This window comes from Cygnus olor, chromosome 5, assembly GCF_009769625.2.
Source record: "Cygnus olor isolate bCygOlo1 chromosome 5, bCygOlo1.pri.v2, whole genome shotgun sequence".
NCBI classification, from domain to species: domain Eukaryota; kingdom Metazoa; phylum Chordata; class Aves; order Anseriformes; family Anatidae; genus Cygnus; species Cygnus olor.
In genome coordinates, this window is record NC_049173.1 from 35,448,422 (window position 1) to 35,472,932 (window position 24,511).

General features: G+C 44.7%; 1 protein-coding gene across 7 annotated transcripts in view; it reads right to left on the minus strand.

Annotated features, from left to right (window-relative positions):
- PAPLN (papilin, proteoglycan like sulfated glycoprotein) overlaps positions 1-24,511 on the minus strand; it is a 71,547-nt gene that overhangs the window by 9,661 nt on the left and 37,375 nt on the right. For 5 of the 7 annotated variants that reach the window (XM_040558458.1, XM_040558456.1, XM_040558455.1 and 2 more), the window contains 18 exons: positions 18,661-18,776; positions 17,216-17,276; positions 16,817-16,919; positions 15,784-15,914; positions 15,324-15,447; positions 14,481-14,561; positions 13,623-13,795; positions 12,906-13,029; positions 11,673-11,799; positions 10,900-10,965; positions 8,705-8,912; positions 6,673-6,849; positions 5,191-5,347; positions 4,480-4,566; positions 3,644-3,926; positions 3,396-3,513; positions 2,560-2,689; positions 702-1,356 (listed from right to left, as the gene is read on the minus strand). In XM_040558458.1, the coding sequence (XP_040414392.1) occupies positions 702-1,356; positions 2,560-2,689; positions 3,396-3,513; positions 3,644-3,926; positions 4,480-4,566; positions 5,191-5,347; positions 6,673-6,849; positions 8,705-8,912; positions 10,900-10,965; positions 11,673-11,799; positions 12,906-13,029; positions 13,623-13,795; positions 14,481-14,561; positions 15,324-15,447; positions 15,784-15,914; positions 16,817-16,919; positions 17,216-17,276; positions 18,661-18,776 (2,921 nt within the window). The remainder of the gene's footprint in view (positions 1-701; positions 1,357-2,559; positions 2,690-3,395; positions 3,514-3,643; positions 3,927-4,479; positions 4,567-5,190; positions 5,348-6,672; positions 6,850-8,704; positions 8,913-10,899; positions 10,966-11,672; positions 11,800-12,905; positions 13,030-13,622; positions 13,796-14,480; positions 14,562-15,323; positions 15,448-15,783; positions 15,915-16,816; positions 16,920-17,215; positions 17,277-18,660; positions 18,777-24,511) is intronic. The other 2 variants (XM_040558460.1, XM_040558459.1) reach the window with 1 other exon arrangement.

The following is a 24,511-nucleotide window of genomic DNA, read 5'->3' on the forward strand; positions in this document are numbered from 1 at the left end:
TCTAATGTGGCGATGGGTGAGTCACAACTGCAGTGCAAAGCAGCGCTGGATGCCCATTTAGCAATGAACAGATGCGCCCTGTAACACGGGGAGCCCTCTCCTGCATGACAAAGGCTGGTCTGGACAGACCGAATACTACAAGAAATCCAAGGAGACAGACACAGCTGTATAACCTCTCTTCTGAGAACTATGCTCAGCTCAGCCGACAGACACAGATCCAGTGCAGACACAAACATATCTAGCTCTAAGCAAACCTGATTTTCAGGGTGATGCTGTCTGGATCCTGACCCAAACTCTGCATTTTAAAGTCTCCCCCAGAACAACCCCCTGCTGCTGCATGCAGTGCTGAGATAAAGGCTCTGAAGTCAGAGAGTCAGCTAAATTTATTGGTCAGAACAAGCAAACCACCTATGGATTTCCATTTACAGTACAGGAATGCCTCCCGAACAAGGGCCCCAGCATCCTGCAGTCTTTTCACACACACTACTTCCAGTGCTGTCAGAGAGCAATGAGAGCACAAGGAATGAGAAAGCAGATTAACTCCAGGGCCTGGATAACTCGATTTACCAAAGGGACATATTTATAGCCAATCTGTTGCGTGGCTAGCTGGTCCTGGCTGGGTCTACACTTCCACTGCAGAGGAAGCTGCACTGCTGCTTCACAATGAGTGGGCAGAAAAGAGAAGAAAAAAAAAAAATCACCTGTGCAGACCCCGTGCTGGGAGTGAGTCTGCAGACATCTGGTGGTCCAAGCCCTCCGTTATGGAAGCATCTGCTCCAAACGCCTTATGCCACTGCTTGCCTTCATGTGGCAGCACCTGCTGGCCACTGCTGCTCTGCCTCTCTGAGGGCCCAGGCACTGCTGTTTCCGACACCAAGTGCAGCTGGCTCAGGCTGTTCAATCGACTTTGCTGGATGCCCCAGCGCTGGCTCTCCAGCACACCAGTCCTTTGCACAGTCTCTGGCAGTACCTCGCTCCTCCAGCTGTCCCCTCCACGTCTGTTCTGTGGGGGCTGTAAAGCCCCATAGGCTCTTCCTTCTTGGCTCTGACTTGCAGACTCTCTCAGCGGTGGCTGCTGCTGACCCTGATAGTTCCCTGTGTGAGAGCGGGAGCCGGTGTCCTGCTGCTGCAGGGCTCCTGTGCCAGAATAGGGCTGGCGCGCCAGGGGACTGACCCCCCCCGAGTTGTGGCATACTCTCATGCACTCCTCCTCTGAGGCAAAGCTGTTTTTATTGCCATGACAGCCGCCGTACCAAAAGCGGTTGCACTTGCCAACGACCGTCACAAAGTACCAGCGAGTGGTCCAGTTCGCACAGGGGCCGTGGGCACTGGGCAGCAGGCATATGACGGGATACGCTACCAGAAAGAGCAGAACAGAAGGACATGTGAGGGCTAACACAAAGGTCCGGGTGCTTCAACCATCTACCCAAATGATCTGATGGGCCTTGTGGGCAGAGTGCTGGTGGGAAGGTAGGAACACCTGAATTTTGCATACAGCTTGGCTTTTAAATTGGGCAGCTGCTCTGATGTCTCCTTCAGCCCTTGTTTTCCCACTGGTAGAAGAGAAGCCAACCTCAGAGACATTTCTGAGCCTAAATGCTAGACTGACACTTTACGGCCTTTTTAGGGAATTCTGGTGCTGCAAGGGGCACGTGGCTGTCATTTGCACATTGCCAGCCCAGAGAGCAAGGGGACTAGACCCAGTTGTGAAGACTCACACACTACAGATTACCACTGTAAATAAAGACAAGCACAGCCCAATCTGTCTACAGACCTTCCCTGTGCCCTGAGTCACATGTACCACAGCCACATGTTGACAAACATCGGATGCAGAGCTCCGACTGAGAGGTCCTTTGCAGAGCTGTGGCTGAGCAGAGAGGATACACAGACCTTTCCCTAAGGCAGCCTTGCAGGGCTGGTGACCAAGCAATCCCTGTGCTGTAGCAAAAGGGGAAAGCAATGCAGCAGACATCTGCCTGCAACAGATACAGCTGGGAACTAAAGGAACAGAGGTGCTTTTGCCCAGCAGCTCTAGCATCCTGGTAGTAGAGCAGGCACTGTTCCCTATTGTTCTCTGCTAGTTGAAAGCCTCCATGCAGCCCTGAGCAACATCCTTAGCTGTAGCTCTCATTCCAGCCCTGGGCAGACAAGCTTGTCTGAAGGCTGAGCATGGCCCCAGTTTCTCAGAGAAGGCCTTACTTCACCTAAGCCCAGGTAATGAATTTGGAGCACTCAAGGCTGTATCAGGTTGTCTTCCCAGGGGCAAACAGCTCCCCAGAAATCCTACAGACTGGCATAGATTACATACACAGAGTTCTGTCCAAATATCAAAAGAGGACAACATGAATTTCTGTGGTAGCTAACTGAACCATTTGGCAGCTTTTCAATGTTCCCTCTGAGCCTCCCCTCTCCCAGCCACCAGGCTGGATTCCTTTTCAAGGAGAGGATTTACTGCAATTTACAGAGAGCAAAACCTCTACACAGGAAGTTTCCATACGCTACTGAATTCTGTGCGACTCTTCCTCTGTTCCTAACCAAAGAAGCCAAAGCATCACTTACGGTAGTTGGGCCTGTTGAGACATCCTTCCCCTTGAGGACCTGAGGCTGAAGCGACATTGTCAAAACAGCAGCCGTACACTGAGCTGCGGCACTCGCCCGAGGGGTGCTGCTGCAACAAGGCTTGGCTTGCCTTAGAGATCGGAATTGAAAGCCAAAAGTTATCATGTGTACATGAGGGCAGAAGCATATGCAAGACAGTGTCCAAGCTGTTGGCTGCAGAAGGCCAGCCATTAGAGGAACCGCTATTCATTTGTTTGCCTCCTGGAGGCTTTCCTGCTGGCAAGGGGGGGGGGGAAACTTGGCTGCTGGCCATGGAGACAGTGCTGCACTTCTTTGCAAAACACACCTAGCTAGCCAGCCAGCAGCAGGCCAGCTTTTTGATCTGGCCCCGCCATACACCCCAAACCATTAGAGATGAATTTCCTCCCTGAATATTTTACCCTCAATTAGTCTGCAGAGATGACTAACAAGGGCAATTATTAGTAGCGTGTTCTTTCCTGTTTCTTCTCCTAGAAATTGGATGGCAAGTTTCTGACAGACAGAAATCTCATTACCCATGATTATTCAACCAGTTCTATGCAAGATGTTCCTCTCCTTCTCAGACAGCTCCCGACCACCTACGTTGTCCCCTGATGACAGAGGATCACAAGTGGGTGCCCCATATCGAACAGGAATGAAGTGGGCCAAAGGGCCAGATGCCATGCATGGAGTATTGGTTCTCCAGCATTACTGGCAGAGATGAAGTACAACAGAAGCCCACAGTCTGAGTCATCAGGGTCAAATACAAATCTTCACATCTGATGGACTGCTGAAACCCAAAGGGGTTTTGTACTTACTGTTGGAGCAGCTGCAGCGGGCCGACTTCTGCTCATTTGAACCTCACGGTTGTACTGCGGGCATCCCATGTTGTTCAGACCTTGAGCAGCTGATACTCCATCCGGACAGCATCCATACCTACAGACACAAGGCAGAAGGGCTGCAGCAATACCTGACCTGCCTGGCTCAACAGGCACAGGCTATAAATTTCAGTAGGCCTCCAGGAAAGGCAGTGCCTCCCTGGTCAGGCCTATCTACTTCCAGCTACCTGTTTTGGTGACAGCTGCTGAAGGGACAACCTCTCCCCAAAGGGCCTGAAGCCGGCGTGCGTCCATCTGGACAGCAGCCGTGTGGGCTCCGATGACAGTCCTGAGAGCCAGTCCCTGCAGTGGGGTACTGAGAGAAGCTGAGCTGATGGGAATTTGATGAGTGTGACCGGGATTCCCAGCGAACGGGCAACAAGTTGATGCCACGGTCCTCAGTAGACTGGATGTGGTGATTCCCAGAGGTACCGTGGACTGTGGAGCTCCCAGCGAGCATCCTTCCAGAATCTGGGAAGAGAAATCCTTAGAGCATGCAGGCAAGCAACAAAATCTGGGCAGTTTTCTTCATTTCTGTTCTTTTTCCTTTTACATGCCTAAGGCTACAGGGCAAGCTTTTCTGTATCAGGGTTTCACCTCAATTTGTATCTTCCAGCCCACCCTTCTGGATTTGATTGTCCTGAGGTTTTTTTGCTCACTGCTGTGAGCATTCTTCCTGCAGTCCCATGAGAAATCACCTGCCACATTACTGTGCTCCCCTTGCAGCAGGACTTATAATCTGCTTTGGGCAGCATTTTTCTTGGGCAGCATTTCTCTCAGGCAGCATTTACATCACACTGCCAGAACTTGGGATGTAAATACTGTACAGAGTCTGCTGCATGCACAGAATCAGATATTGTTCACTATAGGTGTAAAAGAATATATAATTTATCCCTGGCTCCAGGAATTTCTAGAAGACCACGAAAAGAAAGAGAAAGGAAGAAAAGGAGGAGTCTTCCCCTTACCACACCCTGTTTCAAGTCCACCATCACCAAAACCCCAAACAAACAAAATTCTTCTGAACCTGTGGCAGGGCTGTTTGGGTTGTAACGAGTCAGCAAGGACTGGCGAGTGACATCATATCCCATAGTGTCCTGCATACTGGGGACCTCTGCAAACAGAGACATACACAAAGTAAGTGCAGTTAGTCCAACTACGTTCAAATAATTGCAAATGCATCCAGAAATCAACAGGAGACTAAAGTTGATGAAAATGTGTCTCTTCTTCTGGAACAGCTGTCAATCAGCATTTGGATTCAATTGGACTGTCAGGACAGCTACTTGCAACATGCAGGCAGGGAAAATATGCCATTTTGGCTCTGGCACGAAGACTAGATGCAGGCGAGCAAAGTCTTCTGAACAGCTGTGCCTCCTTTATAGGTGGTCCACAACAGGATGAGAACTGGCTATAGTTTCTAGCTACTGAGCCTGCCAGGGTGTCAATCCTTCTTAACGCTGGGAGTCCTAGGGTCAAGTCTGCAGTACAAACTAGGACAGAGCTATCACAAAATACTGAATTCAAAATGGATACATTAATACTAAGCCTGTTACATACATTTCAAACAGTGCAGGTACTGGGACTCTGAAGATGCTATGGTTATGTGTGCAAAACATGAATGTACAGGACAGAGGCAGGCAGGGAGCTGAGAACACAAGCTTGTGCAGACTCTAGGGAATTTCTACTCCTACAGCAGAAGCATCTTAGAAAAAGCTGGGTGTCTATCAATACCACTCACGCTGTGGCAGGTAGCAGGGCTGCATGTTGCAGCTTCCCAGGGTGGCTGGTTTCTGTGGCTGGATGGCTTTGCATATCTCAGCACTGTAGAACTTGGAGTCACCGTCAGCACAGATAACTTGGCGGGTCCGGATGCCTGAATTGCAACTCTTCGAACACTTGGGCACAGAGACAAGGCAAGTGAGCAGGAACCAGAGTCAGAAAGCAGAAACCCCACAGCCCTGAAGTGTGGAACAGCTGTGTGATTAGCTGCAGGCTGAGCCCAGCTTCCTCCACCAAGACAAGGCAAACAACACTTCAGCTGGATTTATCTGAACAGTTACTCTAAGCTATTTTACCAAACGTTGCACTCAGCCCCGAAGCATTAGGCTCCAAGCCGTGCTCACTCTGTAACAACCAGATGAGCTGCTGTTACCAACAGTGGTATGACAAGGAGTTGGAATAAGCAGCAGGAGTGAATTGTTTCAGCCTGGCCTGAAGGCATTTCAGTACTACTGGGATACACCAGCTGTGAGGTCAGTTCTGAACTCTGCATTCCAAACAGCAGGCACCACTTTAAAATGGGAAAGCAAATGGGTGACTTTCTTGTAAGCAGCTAACTGGAGTTCCTCTCACTGGAAGCTATGGATGAAGAGGGAGTGATGAGCAGAACCTCGGGGTGGGGAGGGCAGTGAAGAGGATGCGGTAACTGGGTAACCAACCTGCTCGTGGCAAGCTCTACAAACTTTGGGAAGGTATTTCTTTCTTTTATTCAGATGCAGGCAGGAACCCTTCTGATATTGGAAAGCCTGAGGCCAGGAAAGATCAGATTAAGGTATGCAACATTTTTAGCTGTTATTAAAACAGCCTACATCACACAGAGAACCAGACGTAACATGTTTTAACTCAGAACTAGCTGGTCTGACTAGCATAGAAGGGGACAAGCGTGTTTGGAAGTAACATGATGCGCTGGATCTGCCCCTATCTCTTCTCTCCCAGCACTTTTCCCAGGCTGAAAACAGTCTGGCTCCCTCCACAAAGACAAGACTAATCCAGCTGAAGAACAGTTTATCTGAACAATTACAAAAACATAGTTTAAAACATTTCATCAAATGTGATGACCAGTCCTGAAGCCTGTGGCTCTAAGCCATACTCAGCCAGAGAGCAGCTTTACTATTCACATCAATGGTGCGAAGAATTGGGAATAAGCAGCAGGAGTGGATTGTTTCTGTTTATTGGCTGCATTTTGCTACTGTCACAGAAACTATAATCTCCCCCTTCAAGAAGGATTTATTTTTGTAGCAGCTGCAAACAAAGCAGGCAACAGATTAACTGGAGCATTACTAGTGCCAGTTACAATGCAACCGTGAGCCAAGGGACTGGTAATGAAGCAGTACATACTCCCAGCCTCAGCCAACGTGCACACTGCACTGATTAAAGCTTGTTTGCAAGGAACACAGCAATACAATCAGTTATTCCTGAACCACAAAAGTGTGATGCTCACCAGGCCCCAGTCTCCAATGTGCCAGCCGATTTCCTGGATGCAGTTCTCCTTAAGGCAGGGCTGGGTGGCTGGTGGCTTTGGCTCCATTAGGCAAGCGAAGTCCCGAGCTTGAGAGCCCTGCTGCGTTCTGCAGGTGACAGTCCGGGTCTGGACTCCTTCCCCACAGCTGGCTGAGCACTGCAGAAAGGGGCACAACAGGTAAAAGAAAGCACATAGCTTCTGCTTCCACTCCCAGGCTGTGGTCCCCAGCATCAGGGCAGGATACCATTTTGGGAACGCCTAAAACAAGCAACCATCATAAAAACCATCTTCTTGGATGGGAATTAGAGTAGTTGTTTAGGCTGTAGAAGTGACAATAAGGCATGGTGGGTAAGATCTAGGGGATTTAGAGCTCACAGGATGATTTTGGCCTAGTTACATAATTTTTCTTGCTTTCTACCAAAGAAGTCATGGAGAATAATTTTGGAAAAATAGCAGTACTGCACAATACACTGAGAACAATGAATGGTAGAAGATACCTGGAACCAGCCTATGGCAGGGGGGTTGGAACTAGATGATCTTTAAGGTCCCTTCCAACCAGAGCCATTTTGTGATTCTATGATTCTAACCTAACTATATTTACTCCTGATTAAAATCAGCTAAAAATAAACAATTCAAGGAAAAATTAAAAGATTCTGTTCTTGTATTGCTCACGTCTTTTTCCTGAAGACCTTGTGCTCCTTTTTATGCTGTGTAGCTGTGAGACAGATTCTTTTTATAAAGGTAACTGGAATGTGATATTTTCAATGCCCTGTTAAATTTACAGTGGTTTTGGCTGGAATCCAGCCTGCTTCTCCGCGAATTACTAAGATCTCCTGCAGAGGAGACTTGGGAGCAGTCTGAATTGCTTTATATGAGCTTCTCAGCTGAATTTCCAGTCATTTACTAGAGTGACCTTGTATCTTCAAGACTACATGAAACTTGGTTGCTTTTGGGAACCCCAGAATGAATCACTTAGGAATCACTTCATAAGAGCGTGTCACTTTGTGCCTTCCTCAAACAGTGCTCTCATTCTACAACCCTGAATCCACCTCAGTATTCACACCTCACATCTGATGAGAGGAAAAAAAAAAAAGATTTTGCAATCTAGGTTATAGTGCCTCAGAGTTGCATTTTATGTTCTGCACTACTCAGACAAAGAAGTACCAAAAGATTGTAAATCAAATGTTGCAAGCATGCATGTACTTCTTTCAAAAGACAGAAATTCTCTGTGCTTTAGGGACTGAGTAGATGCACTTCAATGATACATATTATCTTTACTTTCTAAGACTTTTGAATGCAGGATGCCTTCTATGTGCATGGCTGGCAGCACTGAGCACATACTGTTTGAAGGGTTTCCTCTCCTGTAGATTCAAATTCATACAGGCATCAAAAACACACGCTGCAGCTGTGTCCAGAGATGCCCTGGACTGATACAGAGCCTACAGCAAACAGCAGGTCACCGGCAGTTCAGGAGCATCTTGCTTACTGACTGTTGTGATTTAGTACCGCCGTCCAGAGGCTAGTAATGCTGAGGCAGCAATATGCATGGAAATAAACAGCCCAAGTGGGAGCCATGAGCTCCTGTTTTACAGAGGAGAGTTACTGCACATCGTCAGCTGAGGGAGAGCAGCTCTTACGCCTGCCCTCCACCTTCACAAGGCCTGGCTCAGGAACTCAGCAAGGTCTGGTGGATCTGATAAAATTACAGAAGTGGGGAAAGGACTGGGAGACTGGAGAAGAAAGCGAGCATGTGGTGAGAGGAACAAGGGTGCAAGGTCACGAACAGCTTTGAGGAACAAGAACGAATTTATAGGAAGGCAGAGCTGATAGCAACCTAGAGAACTTGTTTTGAGGATAGCAGGGGCAAGTCTTGTACCTCTGCCCATTACCTATCTAGGGACACACACATTTTACAGTCCCAGAAAAGATGCCTGCCTCTTTACCCCCAAGCTTTGGCAGATCCTCCTTTAATAGATGCCAAATGGCAGTTGCCTCCCACACACAAACTCACCTCTGACCAGGGACCTGTGCTCCAGGTTGCACACTGTCTCATGTTGCAGGGCTGACTGCTGCGAGGCTGCTGTGCAAAGGCCATACACTCAGCGTTGTCCACGACCCCTTGAGAGCTCTGGCCATCAAATGCCACACAGTAAACGGAGCGAGTCTGGGTGCCTCCACCACAGGTAGCTGAGCAGGGTCCCCACTCCCCCGTTGTCCACCTGCACGTCACAGAATGGAGCAAACAAATAACAGCCCAGCCAAACTGCCCAGAGGCACAAGGGAAGTCAGTGTCACATCTCTGTTGCAGTCAGACGAGGAAAATATCTCTTTGCAGAAGAGAGTCAGAGGCAAGCTCCCATTTCACCAAGCGCTGCCCAGCTTAACTGGCAATGCAGAGTAGTCTCACCCCAGAGACAAATCCCCAACTACTAAGCACTTGTTACTTTGGAATTGCACAGCTCTCCATGAGGGGAAAGATTTCTCTCCATGGCTTTTGGTCTCCTGACATTTGCAAAAATATTATGTCTGGAATGGAACACCAAAGGGAAAGGAAAAAAAAAAACAAACAAAAGGAAAACAATCCAGATCAGCTAAAAGAAAAGCAGTCCACAGCAGTATAACTACCCATTATACTCCAGCCACTAACAGAAACAGAAAACATCACCAAACCGACTGACCAATAGAAAGCTGGTCTATTCCACCCATTGGCTAAATTATCTAATGGAAGCACACAAAAAAAAAGGCAAAAAAAATTCTTTAAATAGATTTTAGATTTTTAGATAGTTCTGTGTTTGGTCACTGAAGCTGTTATAGAAATGTTATATCCTTGCTAACAGAAGGTGAAATATCCACAAAATAATCACACGCTGGATGCTAAAATACCTGCCCCTGTCTGTTCCTGTGTCTTGGTGCTGCCCAGGTGGCTGGGAGCATAGCTTGTGTGGCCTGGCTTCAGGGACAGCATGATGTTTCGTTCCAGACTCCAGCATGGGGTGCAGTTGAAAGGCACTGGTGATGCAAAGGGGACACCACAGTGGTCTGCTATCCTCCCTTTCCATCACATAAGCCCCAGCAAGAGAGTGACGGCAGTTCATGTTTTCTCTGCTACCCTCCCAGTTGCTGCCCTGGTCTGCTCTCATCACTCCTGGACTGAGTTTCAGGCAGCCAATTCATATTCTCACCCTACCAGAAATTCCACAGCAGATGTTCATCTCCTGAAGATGCTCTTCTCTACTGTTACAGATGCACACACCAGCCCAAAACTGAACACCATTTACCATAAAATAAGATATTCCCTTTGGAAACAGAACTACTACTTCAAGTACAAGCCACTTAGAGTGCTGCGGTTACTGGATTCAAAACAAATTCATCAATTGAGATTTTTCAGAGGTTCCAAAGGGGCTAAAAAAAAAAAAAAAACACAAAAATCTCTATTCTGCCTCCTGTAAAGCAAGTGTACAGCATTAGAAAGGCTGTATCAACTGAACAGACTCACCTACGGCTTCCCTCAATTGCCAGCCAAGACATCTTCTCCGACACGTGTTTCAAGTCCTTTGTAAGACAAGGTCAGCCATAAGGATAGGACCATCACCAGAGGCAAGTCATAAGCTATTAGCAGTTTGCTAGGGAGCACTTGTTTTGCCTTTGATCTTTTTTACTTCTAATACCTCGCTGTACATTGTAACTATTGTATCTGTCATATCCTTGCACTCGCCACAGTATATAGGCAATTTTCTGCATGATATGGGTCCTTCGCCAAAAAAAGAAGAGCTTTTGAAGAACTCTGAAGGTTTTCCATGGCACACTGGAATTTTGGCCAATGTTTCAATGGCCCTAATCCACCGTGCTCTTTTTCCTTTGTTATTTATCTTCATTAACCAAACAAAAAATTTCCAGAACATTTCTTTACCTCTCTAGCCTAATTCCAGAGAAAAAGCAGTAATTATCTAGCCAAAAGCTATGAAGAAACTGTCCCCTAAAAGTTAGGTTACCAGGAGCACTCACAACCACCTAAGCAAAGCTTAGCCAGGACCCAGCCAGCACCCTCCACCATCATTTTCATTGGCAAGAATCAAAAGCAAAGCACCACCTTCTACCACCAGTGCCAGAGGAAAGCCCCCACATCCTCCAGTAGGCAACTAGGTGGAAAACTGGGAGCAGAAGAGAGCAGCTGCCTTCCTGTGCTTTCTGTAGTCTCCTCATTACCTCTTCATCTGAGAGCTCCGTGCTCCGCTGTGGCTCCAGGCTTGTGGAGGATAGATGTAAGAAGTCCTTTATACACAGAACAAAGGATTTAAAGTACTTAAAGCAAGTAGCTAGGGGCTACCATGTATTCAGAAATGCTCCCAGTTTTTCAGGTGCCCTCTTGCCCACAACAGCACACTCACAGGCCTCCACAATACACACCAGATACACAGAGAGATATGCAGTTGAGGCTCTGGTTACCTGTCTGGATGCCCATAAGAGCCAAGTAAAGACAACTGCATAGCTATGTAAGCAAGGGACAAAGGGGAAATGTTTCAGTAAAGGGATTTGAAAATGCTAGAGAAGAAATAGATTCCAGGATTCATCTCTTTTGAAGAGCAATGACACTGAAAATGCAGAAATGACGTAAAATTATACTGGCTCAGACCTACTCCTCTTTTTTTTTTTTTTCAGAAGCTCCAGTTGAAGAGAACAAAAACCACAGAATCTGTTTCCTATATCCTATATGGGCTAGCAGACTATCTTCCACAATCAGATACTAGAAAGAAAATGTAATTGATCTATGAAATGATCACACCAAGCCCTTTTGCACATAAAAATGCTTGTTATAAAGTTAACATCACTATCCTTTGTCTTGGGCTTTCTCTAAGAAGTGAAACATTTCCTTGGAGAGCACCATGCTGGAGGGTGGTAGTGGGAGGGTCACTCTTTTTCCTGGCTCCAAAAGCACCTCAGGAAGAAGTTAGAGCCCACAAATGGAAAGGAAACCTTACCGTTTTGTCTGGGGACAAGTCTGACGGCCACATGTCCGGTTATTGTCTGGTTGTGGTTTATTCCTGCACATATAGTCTGGATAAATTTCATTGTCAATGGTACAAAACACCAAACGGGATTGGAAACCTAAAGGAGAATCAAGAGAGTATTCTAACTTATGTTTGAAATACAGTGGTGTTGCCAAGACAAGATCCTAAAGTAGTGCAGAATTCACACCTGCACCCATCAACCTGTAAAAGAGTCAGGTGCAGCTCTTGGCCTGTCACTATACGTATGAATGATGTCTACCCACAGTATCTGAGTCCACAGGAAATGCAGAAGAGACAGAATAGTTCTGTGCAGCTTAGGGGCCTTTTCCTGTTATTTGAAGTGGATTGTGACTCCCAAGACAAGGGCCACATCCATATATTGCTTATTAAGGAATGTTGCTTGGTGTGTGCAGTAAGCAGCAGCAGATCTGTGGACCTCCCATTAGACCCAGAAGATCAATCTTGTAAAGAGTAGACACTGGAAAAAAACTTGGAACTCTTCATGCTTTCTACAGGATGAGAGTGCCCAGCAAAGACAACATCAGCTCCTACAATCACAGCATGGCAAAAGTTATTGAAATGACCATCAGCAAAGAAGACCAGAAGAAACAGATAGCAGCTCTACAGACTAGTTAGCTGGACATTTTTGGCTTGATTGCTGTTTTTGTTTGTTTGTTCATTTGGTTTTTAGCTTAAAAATCCATAGCTTTGCTCATGGAAGAAGCTGCAAACTGAACATGTTGTGACACCCCAGGAGATCCAACTATCTACCCCCTCAGAGAGAGGGAATCTTGCAGGCTATGAGAGAGGTATAGAGGTATGACGAAACTCAGTTTTGCAGGCCAGGTCAGCTTCGAGAGGACCTCTCAAGTGGTTGAAAAGGCCTGAAAAGGACACAGAGAAGTGAAGCTGAACAAAACAAAACAAAGGTAACTCATGAAGAGTCTTAACAGATTCTAGTAACAAGTCTGAGGACTAAGATGTGAAATTAGAAAGGACAATGCAAGGGGCAGTCTCTTGTGATTCCATGTGTGACTCTCCCTTGACAAAACCTTAATGGCCCTCTGTAGAGATCTGTGCTGTCTTCCAGCAGGAAACCGCTGAGAAGCAGCTGCAGAGGGCAGCACACAGTCACACAGTGTCCTCAGGGTGTGGATATAAACCCCGAACCAAGCTGCCAGAGACCAGGTCCTGTTCCCTTACCTCCTCCACATTCAGAGCTGCACTCACTCCATGAACTGTAACTCCAGCTGTAACCTGAGGTCTGTCCCTGCGCGGGCAGGTAGTATTCATACTGCACCCCTGGGTTTGGCTCCTGACTGATGAGCTATGAAAGCATGGGATAAAGTCATGGAAATAGCAGCAGCACTTTTCCCCTTCACAGCATTTCCCCATTGTGCCTGAGGGTTCAAGCTGACTTGTTTCGCTCCAGTACAAGGAATACTTATTCTCTAGACTGTATTTTCTCCTTGCCTTCTGTGATGCTCTAGGGAGCATCATGTTTCAGAGAAGGGTGCATTCATTTCTCTCATAGGCAGAAGATCTACATGCTCTGTAACAGTAATACCCTGACCCAGCCTACAGCACACCATAACATGCACTGCCCTAGAGCCTATCCCTTCCCCCCAACCCCATTCAGTGCTGACTCTCCTCTTAAAGTCAGAACCCAAGGGAACAGGCAACACCAAGCCTTGCACGTCTCCTTACTGGGCAACAGCACCAGAGCAGAACACCACGTGATTTCTACAAGAAAAACACCTAGCTTAAGGGTCTACAGCTCTGCTAGATTCCTGGGGGCCCAGTTACTCTCCTGTAGTCTTTCCCACGTAGTCCCCACCAATGCACTCCCACTGCACAAAGCAAGGGCTGCTACGCAAAGCAAGAGAGCGAGTATCAGTAGGGACAGGCACAGCCACTTACCTCAATAATTAAGGGTTCTGTGGTAGGGCCCCTGGCATGGAGGAGCTCTGGGGCCAGATCACCTTCTGAGCCACGGTCATAGTGCATAACTGTGCTAGCTATGTGCAGAGCCCGGCTGAAGTCAATGGTCCAATGCCCATTCAGGTAATATTCCCCTCTCACGTTCTTGACAGCTGGACAAACCCACATGCCAGAGAAGAAAAGAAAGTAAATTAACACACCTATAACTTGAATCCTGGTTCTAGATTCTGCAAGACAGTGCCTGCTCTAGACTTTCAGGGTACTGGCAACCCACAGAGCTCCACCATTTGAGCCCCAGCTCCTTTGCATTAATATTGCAATCCTCTAAAGTGTAATGACAATCTAATATGGCAGCATCTACCAACACAGCAAAAAAACATATATCAAAAGAGGACCATAAGAATTCAACAGGGTTGCTCCTGTTATTACTTAATACTGAATCACAGGTGCAGAAAATAAAGGTGAATATCATCCTCCAACAACGCTGACCCCCCTCTTGTGCTTTCTTGCCAGAAGCTGCTCCATGTTCAGACAATTCTTGCCAGCTCTGCTGCAGAGAAAGAAGTTTCTTGCTGCACAGCCAAATCCCTCCAGCATATTCCTGTCCTGTCTCTACCTTTACCATTTAGTCACTGAAAATGAGGTAAACCTGAAGCCCAGAGCTGAGCATCACTGACACATCAAGGATACTCAATATTCAGATCCTGATTTTCAAAGAATTTTTTCCTCTGCCGTATCAACGTCTCAAGGCCCAAAGCCCACTGTACCTGAAAACCAAATTTTAATGCAGTCTGGAGTCCAAACGGACTGAAACACAGGTTCTGATATCAGTCTTACCGAGAAAGTTCCTGCTGGCCATAACCTCCTTAATTTGGATGCTGGTGGCTCCAATGGGGATGATAAAGATTTGATTGTACCCTGAAGAAAAATGAAAGGGATTATTCAATATCTATCTGTGGATATCAAAAAGTCACACTTCTGTGCCAATAATTCTCCGAGTTTCATTGGTGCCTGAACAACTGGATGAGCTTTATGACGGTGGCTCGAAGCATTTCAGCTGCCATTTTATCCGTATTCTGAATAGCTTCATCAAAAACTCTCCAGAGGCGAGTTCATGTACATAAAGTTGCAACTCCAACTCAGAAAAGTAAGCACAGGGGTCAGTGCAAAGTCTGTTTTTCAGATATTAAAACCTTTAGGATTTTAGCAAGTTCAATATTGGAGCTCTTCCCAGAGAGATTTGATCACAGTGCAGTTATAGCCTTGAAAGGACTCAAAACTGGCCAAATGCAGAAGATGCGGTTCCATTTCTAGCCTCGCAGAAATTCTGGTGGGGCTGTCAAGACACTGGGTAGGGGGATAGTCTTATGAAGGAGATATATAGAAATATTCATATGTACATTTATAGCACCTGCTGGAACAGGGAAAGACACCAGCAGCATGGCAAGTACATTAGGCTGTACTGAGACTAAGGAAGTGATTCCCAGGGTGAGGCAATCAATACACTCTCTGATGGTAAATCAGCTGAAGAGCCACGTGCCGTACTAACATTTCAAGTGAACGCCCAAGCTTGCCTACATCAATAATGTGAGCAGGTGTTCCCACCAGCCCTTGCAGCAGCTTCGGTTTAGGTTTAATTCTTCCCTTCTCACCTGTCCAAACTACCCAGATTCTTTGTACCTTTGGGAAGGTTGGGCACATCAAAAGTGCCCTTCACACCATAGCAAGTACTGCCATCTCCTCCACACTGCAGGCACTTGTCCTCCTTCTTGGCAGATTCCAGTATGTTATCGCAGCCAACGGCCTGTCAGAGTACAGGGGCATTAATATAAATAAACCATAATGATGAGAACAAGAAAGAAAAAATGGCCAAATGTTGGATCGGTTTCAAGAGAAAACCTGAATCTAGGGAGTCTGGGAAGTCAGGGAAGGAGTTGTCAGGGGAAGGACAGAGTTGGCATCTTCTGTTTCACTTCCAGAGACAGACAAATAAAAGCTGTTAACATGTTCCTCAGCACCTCAGAAACTGAATGAATGCACTTTTCAGGTATAATTATGAAGGGCCAAGAAGAACAAAGGGAAGCACCTGAAAGACTGACAGAAATAATGGTAAAGGAAGGAAGCAACAGCAATGACTCACCTGACAAACTCCCTCTACGCAGATATCCCGCCTGCCAGGTTCACAGGTAGTCCCATCTACCACAGCTTCCTTGTGCCTGTAGTAGAAGTTTTCTCCCTTGGGAATACAGTTTAACTCACATTTATTGGGTGCTGGCAGGAGAGAAAAAAACAAACATTGCATACCACGGCTTGCTAATGCATCAGAAGCCTGGTATTAGATCACGGGAGCAGAAACAGAGGGGTGGACTAATATTAAGTGACAGATATTGAATGACTTTCTGGGTCACAAACTGCTGGGTTATGGAAAAGTACCCTGAAAAAGCCTCAGTGCACATATCCTTTTCCTTGGGCACCCTTTTGGGCTAGTGGTGGAGAGGGGATGCCAGGTAGATATTTGGTTGTTCCTTAGTAGGACTGTTCTTTGTTCTGTGTACAAAGCTTTCTAGGATGAGAACAAGTGCTGGTACAGAACACAAGAGAGCTGTTATTTGAACAGCCAACAAGCAAAACTTTAAATCCAACTTGAAATCCCTCATAATTCATTAAGCCACTGTTAATTATGTCAAAGCTCAGACCAAGGACCTCTGGGTTCCTATACCTGCCTTCTGAATTGGTTCCTCACAAAGTGTGGGCCAACTGCAAGATACGTCATGTCTTCTGAAGGACTTATTAATCATATGCATTTGTTTCTCATTTGTTGTGCTAGTATTTCCACCAATATTGAAAAATACAGCAGAGCTGCTGCTTCTTTATTACTTTAGGATCTAGCTGCAGGAAGTTCCAGCTTTCTTGAGCAATGTTTCTGAAAGAACAACTGTTACAATAGACAACTACATACTGCTGCAGTGGTTTGTGTCTCTTGGCCCATTGTGTCTTCGTGACAGCAATGCTTTGCTGCTAGCAAAAGCATTTTTCCATGCCTCAAACCCTCCTGCTACTCCAGCTAACGAAGTACCTACTATGAAAGTATAGTCAAATACATTAAAGTCACTTCAAAACAAACTTTTGATAGTCAGGGATAAAGAGTAACCCTACTTTGTAAGACTTATTACCTCCATAATACGGAAGCCATGTGTATTTCTTTCCTTGAAATTCTGTCCCATCAAACTCTGCACACTGCTCTGCCCGGAAATCCCTGGAGCCTTCTGGGCAGCTCTGTTTGGAGGAGAAAACACTTGCACAAGGCCATTATGAAAAGGAGGACAATTAAGTGTACAATTAAAACCTGTCCCTCCTGGCTCCCATATAAAATCAGCAGCATAAATTCTCATCTGGGACCAATATTCTTTTGATGAGGTACTGTTGATGAACATCATTCCTCAGTGATGCCAGAGAAACAGAATCTAACAATTACTTCTGAACATGAACGATTTTTTTGGGGAAAAGGAGCAACAGGCGAGCAAAACCAAAACAAACAAACAAAAAAAACAGACTACAAACAAGTATTGTACCTGAATATTGCATGAGCGATAGCTCCGAGTTGGTCCAATACAACTGGAAGCACCTTCTGTCCTGAAAGACAGAAAAAAAAACATGAAGCTCTCTGAAGAATACACAGGCAAAAAATCATCTAATGGTAAACAATACAGATCACCTTCACATTGAGCATATCATACTCACAGTTTCCTGAAGCAGCAAAATAACTAAAATGCACTTTTTTTCTATTAAAACAAATTTATATCTTCTAGTGGTATTTTCTGCTATGGTTTGCATTCTGGCATGAATGAGACGCTCACCAAGAACAACTGCAGGATAGTTCTTCAGGGTTATTTTTTCGCTAATTAATAGGAGCAGAGCTTTTTGTCCTTCGTCCACTAGCACAAGCTGATGTGTCCTTACCTGACCCAGACACGTGCTTTGGGCAGGAGAGTAGTAGCCAATTCAGAATAGGTATGCACTTCACTTATCATGCTGTTTATGCACATACTAGACCCATTAGTAGGGAAGAGAAATATGCCCACGAAAAGTGTGCAACACCCTGGTTCCGGTCAAATGTTTCCAGCTGAGAATTATGGAAAATAACAGCTGTGGAGGAAATTGATCTGAAAAGCCAACAAATGTCTAATATCTCAGCACTTCTAAAATGGAGAGACAGGCCCCATGGGATTCTGGCTTGGCAACAAGACATAGGTGTATCCTATGACAGGCAGCCTTTAAAAAAGACCTTTCTTTAAGCTGGATGGGGAGAAGCAGTGCTGGATAACACCGGATTCTTCTACTAAAAAACAAACAGACAAACACACCCCCCACCACTAATTTCTCTAAATATAAAGAGGCTGTTGGTTTTGTTCAAGGTGTTATTGAGGCTCTGTTTTTTTATTTTATTTTATTTTAATTTTCTTGCTTTTTATTCACAACAGGAGCTCTCAGGTCCATTGTTCCTTACATGCGCACTCCCAGTCATTATCATCACTACATCTAACCCAGCTGCAAATGAGATGGCACTGCATTATCAGTGCTTGAGACAACTCCACTCTTCTGTTTCTCCTGGGGCAATTTACCTTCTTGGAAATCATAAGTCTGAGAAAACCTTGGCACAGCCACTGGCTCTTGGGAGAGAAACACGATGCTCTGAACTCTCTCCCCACTCCCCCAGGCTTTCCACACTAGACCTGATTGAACAGCTGCTGCCATACCAATTATACAGCCTCAGATCTCACAGAGAGACCACTGTCTTCTAGCAAAGGAGGCAAAGCAAAGACATGTCAAAGAGTGTCTTCAAAAGAGCAGTGATGAGACTGATGCTAAGGATCATGTAAAGTGGACGCAGGTGACTTTTTTCGCCTGGAACCAAACACAAAGCAATTTTGGTTCTGAACGTATATTGGACCATACATGCAGGAGCTCAGTAACAGAAAAACACATTTAAAGAAAGAAAAAGGAGGTTATCCTTCACCTTTGGGAATAGCAGTGCCGTTGCCGAAAGCTGACTCCACCGCCACAGCTCCGACTGCACTTGCCCCATTCACCCCAGCTTCCCCAGACATCAGTCTGCCGCTTCATCCTGCGGCTCTATAAATAATACAAAACACAGACATATGAAACAGACATGGCAACACAGGAAAACCAAAAACAATGAAAATGAAGCAGAGCTCCTATCTGTTCTCTTACAAAAGACACTGTTGCTGAGCTCTATTCCTAGTATGAAAGATGGCAGAGAACAATACATGAGAAAAGCCAAGCCTCTAACAACTAGTAGTATTAGCTTCCTGAAGCCATACAGAACATCAAACGTTATAATTTCCCTTAAACTGTTTGTCTGTTCCTAGAGAGAATCTCAGCACTTTGGAATAGCCATCTGCAAAAGGATAACATCTCCCTCTTGGCAAGGCAGTAGAGACAAACTTACTTCAGGGACTATGAGCACTGTCACTCCAGACCAGATCAATAGAATCCCTGAACCCCAAATCCTTGGCTCAAAAAAAAAAAAAAAAAAAAAAAAGGAATAATTGCAAGATGCAATTTTTAAAAAAAGACAGTAAATAAAAGACAGTAAATGCAGTAAATGCAGGGAACGACACTGTAGGGGATTTGCTGTAGACATGGTTTGCTGCACCAGTTAGGGCAATTTATGTATACATTATACAGCTGAGAAGGTAATGCATAACATTTGGGCATTTAGGTATTTGTGTTAACACGGAGCAGAAAGGCAGAGAAAGACATAGAAATGAGTCAGAAAATGTATCTTTACAATCTCCATCTCCTTTTTCCTCTCATTTTAACAGTCTGGATTTTCTTTCAGCAACACGTGAGGATCCACAGTAGCTGTTGCTTGTGGTACATTACTCTAGAACTCAGGCCGTGGACAACAAGCCACATTTCTGCTCTGGTAGAAGGATTACAAAGATAGGTGCACATTTGGGAATTTAATCAGCTTTCTATCTATACTAACAAGAATCTATCTATTCAAACAAGAATCCATGTGGTCATCTAGTTGCAGTAGTTATTCATGCACTGAAAGACAGCAAAAGTCTGTTAACTCTGTGCAGTGAGACTTGCACATGGCCTTGGTAGGTCCAGGTGTCTCTTTTCTTGCACATTAAGGATCAGCTTCTGAGAGGTGGGTATTGCAAGCAGGCATCACTTCACGACGTCATTATCTATTTGCAGTGCAGTTTCACTGCTTGCTGGTTCATGCAGGCCAATCCTAACTTGGCTACTTCAGATTAAGGCCATTATTTCAGTGTGTAATTACAACCAATTATTGAAAATAAAAGGTAAAAAAATTATTAAGATTAAGTCTAATTCCCTTTCACCCACACTATACCCCAAATCTACATAACCACTAGATCTGGCTTGGAATCCATCCTCTAGATTCACAGAGTCCCTTTTGTGACTTGAGTACAGCACCCCACATCACCATCCTCTACAGCTCCCCGCTTGTGCTGTTACTATTCTTTCCTCTTGTCCCTCCTGCATCCTCAATGTAAGCTACTAGCTGGTAAATGCCATCGTAACGGTTTTTTGCCGGAGCGAAGATACATGCTAGATATGGAGAATTTCACCATAGCAGGGTTATTAAACCTACTCAGCTCACACTTTCCACCAACTCAGGTCACTTTCCAGGGCCTACAGAAAAAGCACAAGCTCCTCACTTTTCAAACACATTTTTTACTTCAGTTAACCATAAGACATCCAAGGCTCTGCTAGAAATAGGAACTATCCTAATATATTATCCAATGAATCCAGCTTGGGCAAGATGCACAGGTTAATCTTCCCTTGTCATTCAGACAGTTCTTGTAATTTTTTGCACATGCTCCCTACTTGACTCTAAGTCCTTGAATTACAGTCTTGTTTTTTCTTTCTCTCACTTTCTTTTAAGGAGTAATTCCTTGCTGCTGGCAGAGCAACTCAGTCAGAGATATCATCTTACCATATTTATGCAGTTGCTACCACAATACCCACAACTATCTAGCTCCAGATCCACCCCATATTATTCCTGCCTCTGTTACTCTAATGTGAAGCACCTTCTTCCTGGCTCATGCTATTTGACTTCCTTTTGGTTTTTGCAAGTTTTGTGCAATTCTTTCTAACGCCCCTGCAAGCAAAATCCTTCAAGACCAGTTTTCTGGTTCAGACTAACTCTGTTTGCCTTCACCCTGCTCACCCAGTGGCACTACCCAGGTTACAGCCACTTTCACATACCTTCTCTCTGCCATGTCAACATCTCCCTGACCCCTTGCCAAACCTTTCTCCCATTCTTTTGTTCCAAATATTCAGCTCAGTGTTAGTCTTCTGCATTTTCATTCGCCTTTCCAGGAGTAATCCCATCAATAGAGTTTTAGCTTTCAGAAAAGCATCTTATTTTCCCAAGTTTTTCTTTCAGGCACCTAATTCTGCCCCTTGTAATCCCTCCTCCCTTACTCCCCAAAGAATGAAACAAGCTACCACTCTGTTTCTCTACAGTCTTATTCCTCTATATCAGCTGACTGATTTAGGAGCAGTATTAGCTCACCCTGGAAACAAGGAACCTTTCAGTCAGCATAAGGGAGAAGAAAACATGTAGATAAAAATCCAGAGGAGGAGCATTTGAAAGTCAGATTACTGGAAGGCAGTTAGGATAGAAAACCCTTCCCTGACACACACACCAAAGTGATAAATATTCCAATATCCCTCCTACAGAAGTAGGATTCTTTATTCTTCTATAGAGAGCAAAATCTGCAGGGACTCTTTGTTGTAAGGCTTATGCATAAGCAGAGTGCAGGAACAATCATTTTCTCAGTATCACTCCATTTATGTACACCCCAAAAGAAGTGTCAGCCAGAAGAAGCCTTCCAAAACTGTATGGTGTTAGAAACATTTTATAATAAGGACTCAACTTGCATGTTTAGAAATCTGTGTAGAGTCCTCATTACTTCAAGAACTGCATGCATGTGCATACAGGCAAATATAAAGCAGAATATTTATAATACATATGAAATCTATTATTATTTAATCTGATACCAAGATGTTTTAAGACACTATCAACTAATTTCTGTTTCTGCTCTGTTCAGACTCTGGAATGCTTTTATCTATTGTCAGCCAGTATGACTAAATCCCAGGCCCTGCTGGACCCTGGAACTAAAAGTCTAAAAACTTCATGACTGTTACCAATTCACTTGGCTTCATTCTCCCCTCGCTTCAGCTTTGCATGCATATAAGAACGTAGACTATTTATTTATCTGCAGTAAGTATATATTTTACCGTCTCAGGAAATGCCAGAGGAAGTACACAAGCATCTTACTTGACTTCTGAAAATCTCAGAAAGGACAGTCAGTTAACGTCCAGCTGCTCTGTCTAGCTCTATTGCCTTTTAAAACAACAGAAATGTCTATCTTCTGGCGACACTGATGAGACACGTGACCCTGGCACCACGTGCTCTCAGTGCTCTTTAGTAAACAGGCTGTGGTGGTCCGAAAGTTTAGAAGGTCAACGATTTCATTTTTATGAACAGTGCATTGTTTTCATCAATTCCTTGATAAATGCATTACTGATATAGTTGGAGCATCTGTAGTTATCAGGCCAACTGAATCTGATGTAACAGGCAAATAAAAGAGTTATGTCTCTGAATCACTGGAACCACAGACTTTGCCTTTAAAGAGAATCTCAGCATACAGTAGAATATGTAGTACTAAATAGTACTAACAGTACTAAATATAGCATTAAATAGTAGAATATATAGGATATAATATATATTTTTATAGATGAAACATGCACTGGAAAAGCTGCTATGAATGGGATTTGACTAAAAATGTTGGCAGTATGTAGAAACACTTCAAAAAGGGCCCTTGAAACACTTCTCAGTCAGTTTGATGAGATGGATAAGAAACTATACACGACAGAGGACTGCACATCCCAGTCATGCATTGCAGGAATGCGATGATCTACAAAGTTCATATACCTGAACGTGGACTACCAAGTCAGCATAATTTATAATTTAAAATAATAATTTTATACAACTTTCAAAATAATTTTAAAATAATAACTTTATACAATTCCAATGCTATCAACAAGCTATGAAAACAAACATCAATTTACTATACAGTCCAAAGTGAGCAGTGAAGGTCTGTAGTCACAGGTCCAAACAAACTAAATCCCAGCCAAGTTCTTCCACCCAGTCTTTCCCTGCTCAGTGGGTACCTTTAGTGGCCTAGAGATAGTCAAACTAAATTATTCTGTGATTCTTTATGCTGCCTTTCCAAACTGAGAAGCATCAATAAAACATCATGTTATACCATTCCAATGGTCACTGCTAAAAGCACATGATTACTGATATCCATGCTATGCCTGAGAGGTTTTAGATGAGGTTAGTGCTCACTTATAGCCCAGCAGCTCACATACCTTTATTCCATTGAGCTGCAATTGAAGCATCTCTTTGCTGAAAAGTTGCTGACTTCTGGAAATGCATCACACAGTTAGGAGATTCCATTCAGATACAATAACAAACTTCAGTGCCAACACCAAGACTGGTGGGAAATTATTGACGTTGTAAGTTAACGTTTGAAATTATTTCTACTGGAAGTACAAGGCCCTGTAAAATTGTTATCCACTGAAAATAGACACAGCTGCCTATGATAAGATGAGTAATATGGAATCGGTTCCCTATGTGTCACTGTCATTTTATGCAGCACTTCTGTAGTTTAAAACTATAGTCAAAATAGAGTGCGTCTCTTCAATCTTTCTCACTGTTTCTCAAATAACACTACGCTACTGTTGCTTGATAAACATCAGCTTTCTGGGGTTTACAGTTTCTGAAAGGTTTATGTTTAGTTTAACACACCCTTGAATTGTAGCCTCATTGTTGAAACATCTGTGAAAGGAGGGTGAAAACAAATGCTTTACAAAAGAAAGTTATCACTGCGGTCATTTATTCCATAATGGTTTCGTTGCCAAAGCCTTGGCTAATAGGAAGTCTCCAGGGAAAAATGCAGCTTTGCTAAGTTTGAATAATAATTGCTTAGAGAATAGTTAATTGCTAACAGAAAGGTTAATGAGGGAGCAAAAAACAAAACAAAACAAAAAAAACTGTCAAGGTGCCAGGATGGCTGGCTGCTCCCTGTGGGCAGGGGGCCAATGGTGAGGGCTCCTAGGGGCAGCAGGGCAGGGCTGGGCCTAACAGCCAGGCCTATCCCACCACCCCAAACAGGGAGCAGGGCAGGCTGGGGGAAGCCCAGGCCCAAACATTGGGCCTATCCCTAGGGATAGGACAGGCCAAGGCCAGGACATGGGCCTGTGGGTGGGCCTGGTTCTTTGGGCCTGTGCCCAGGCAGGGCAGGGCTGTGGGGAGCTGGAGACTGGCCCTGCTGCAGTGTCACTGTGTCAGGGCTGACAACCCCAGGGCCTCAAATGGCATCCCAGGCTACGGGCAGAGTGGAGGGAGGTTGGTCAGGGCCAGTAAAGCCTAGTGGCCCTGAAAGAACAACAGGCCTGGAGTGTACGCTTAAGCCAGGATATGAACTATTTCCTTCTTTTTCTATCCAGAAGACCTGCCCTGTACTACTATGATGACCGCCCATAACGCTTCCATGCAGCTAAGCCCTGCATAGATGCAGTATTCAACATTTGTACCTAATTGTCAGGGGGCTGAGAACATTCAGTGTATCTCAGACATTTGTAATGTAGATGTATGCTACTATTCAATAGAAGTATTTTCAAGATAAATCTATATGTAACCAGCCATGCTATTAGCCTAAAATGCAACAAAAAATAGGTGAATGAATCAGAACCACATGAACAAAGCATTTTTTATAATTCTGTCTTAACCATTG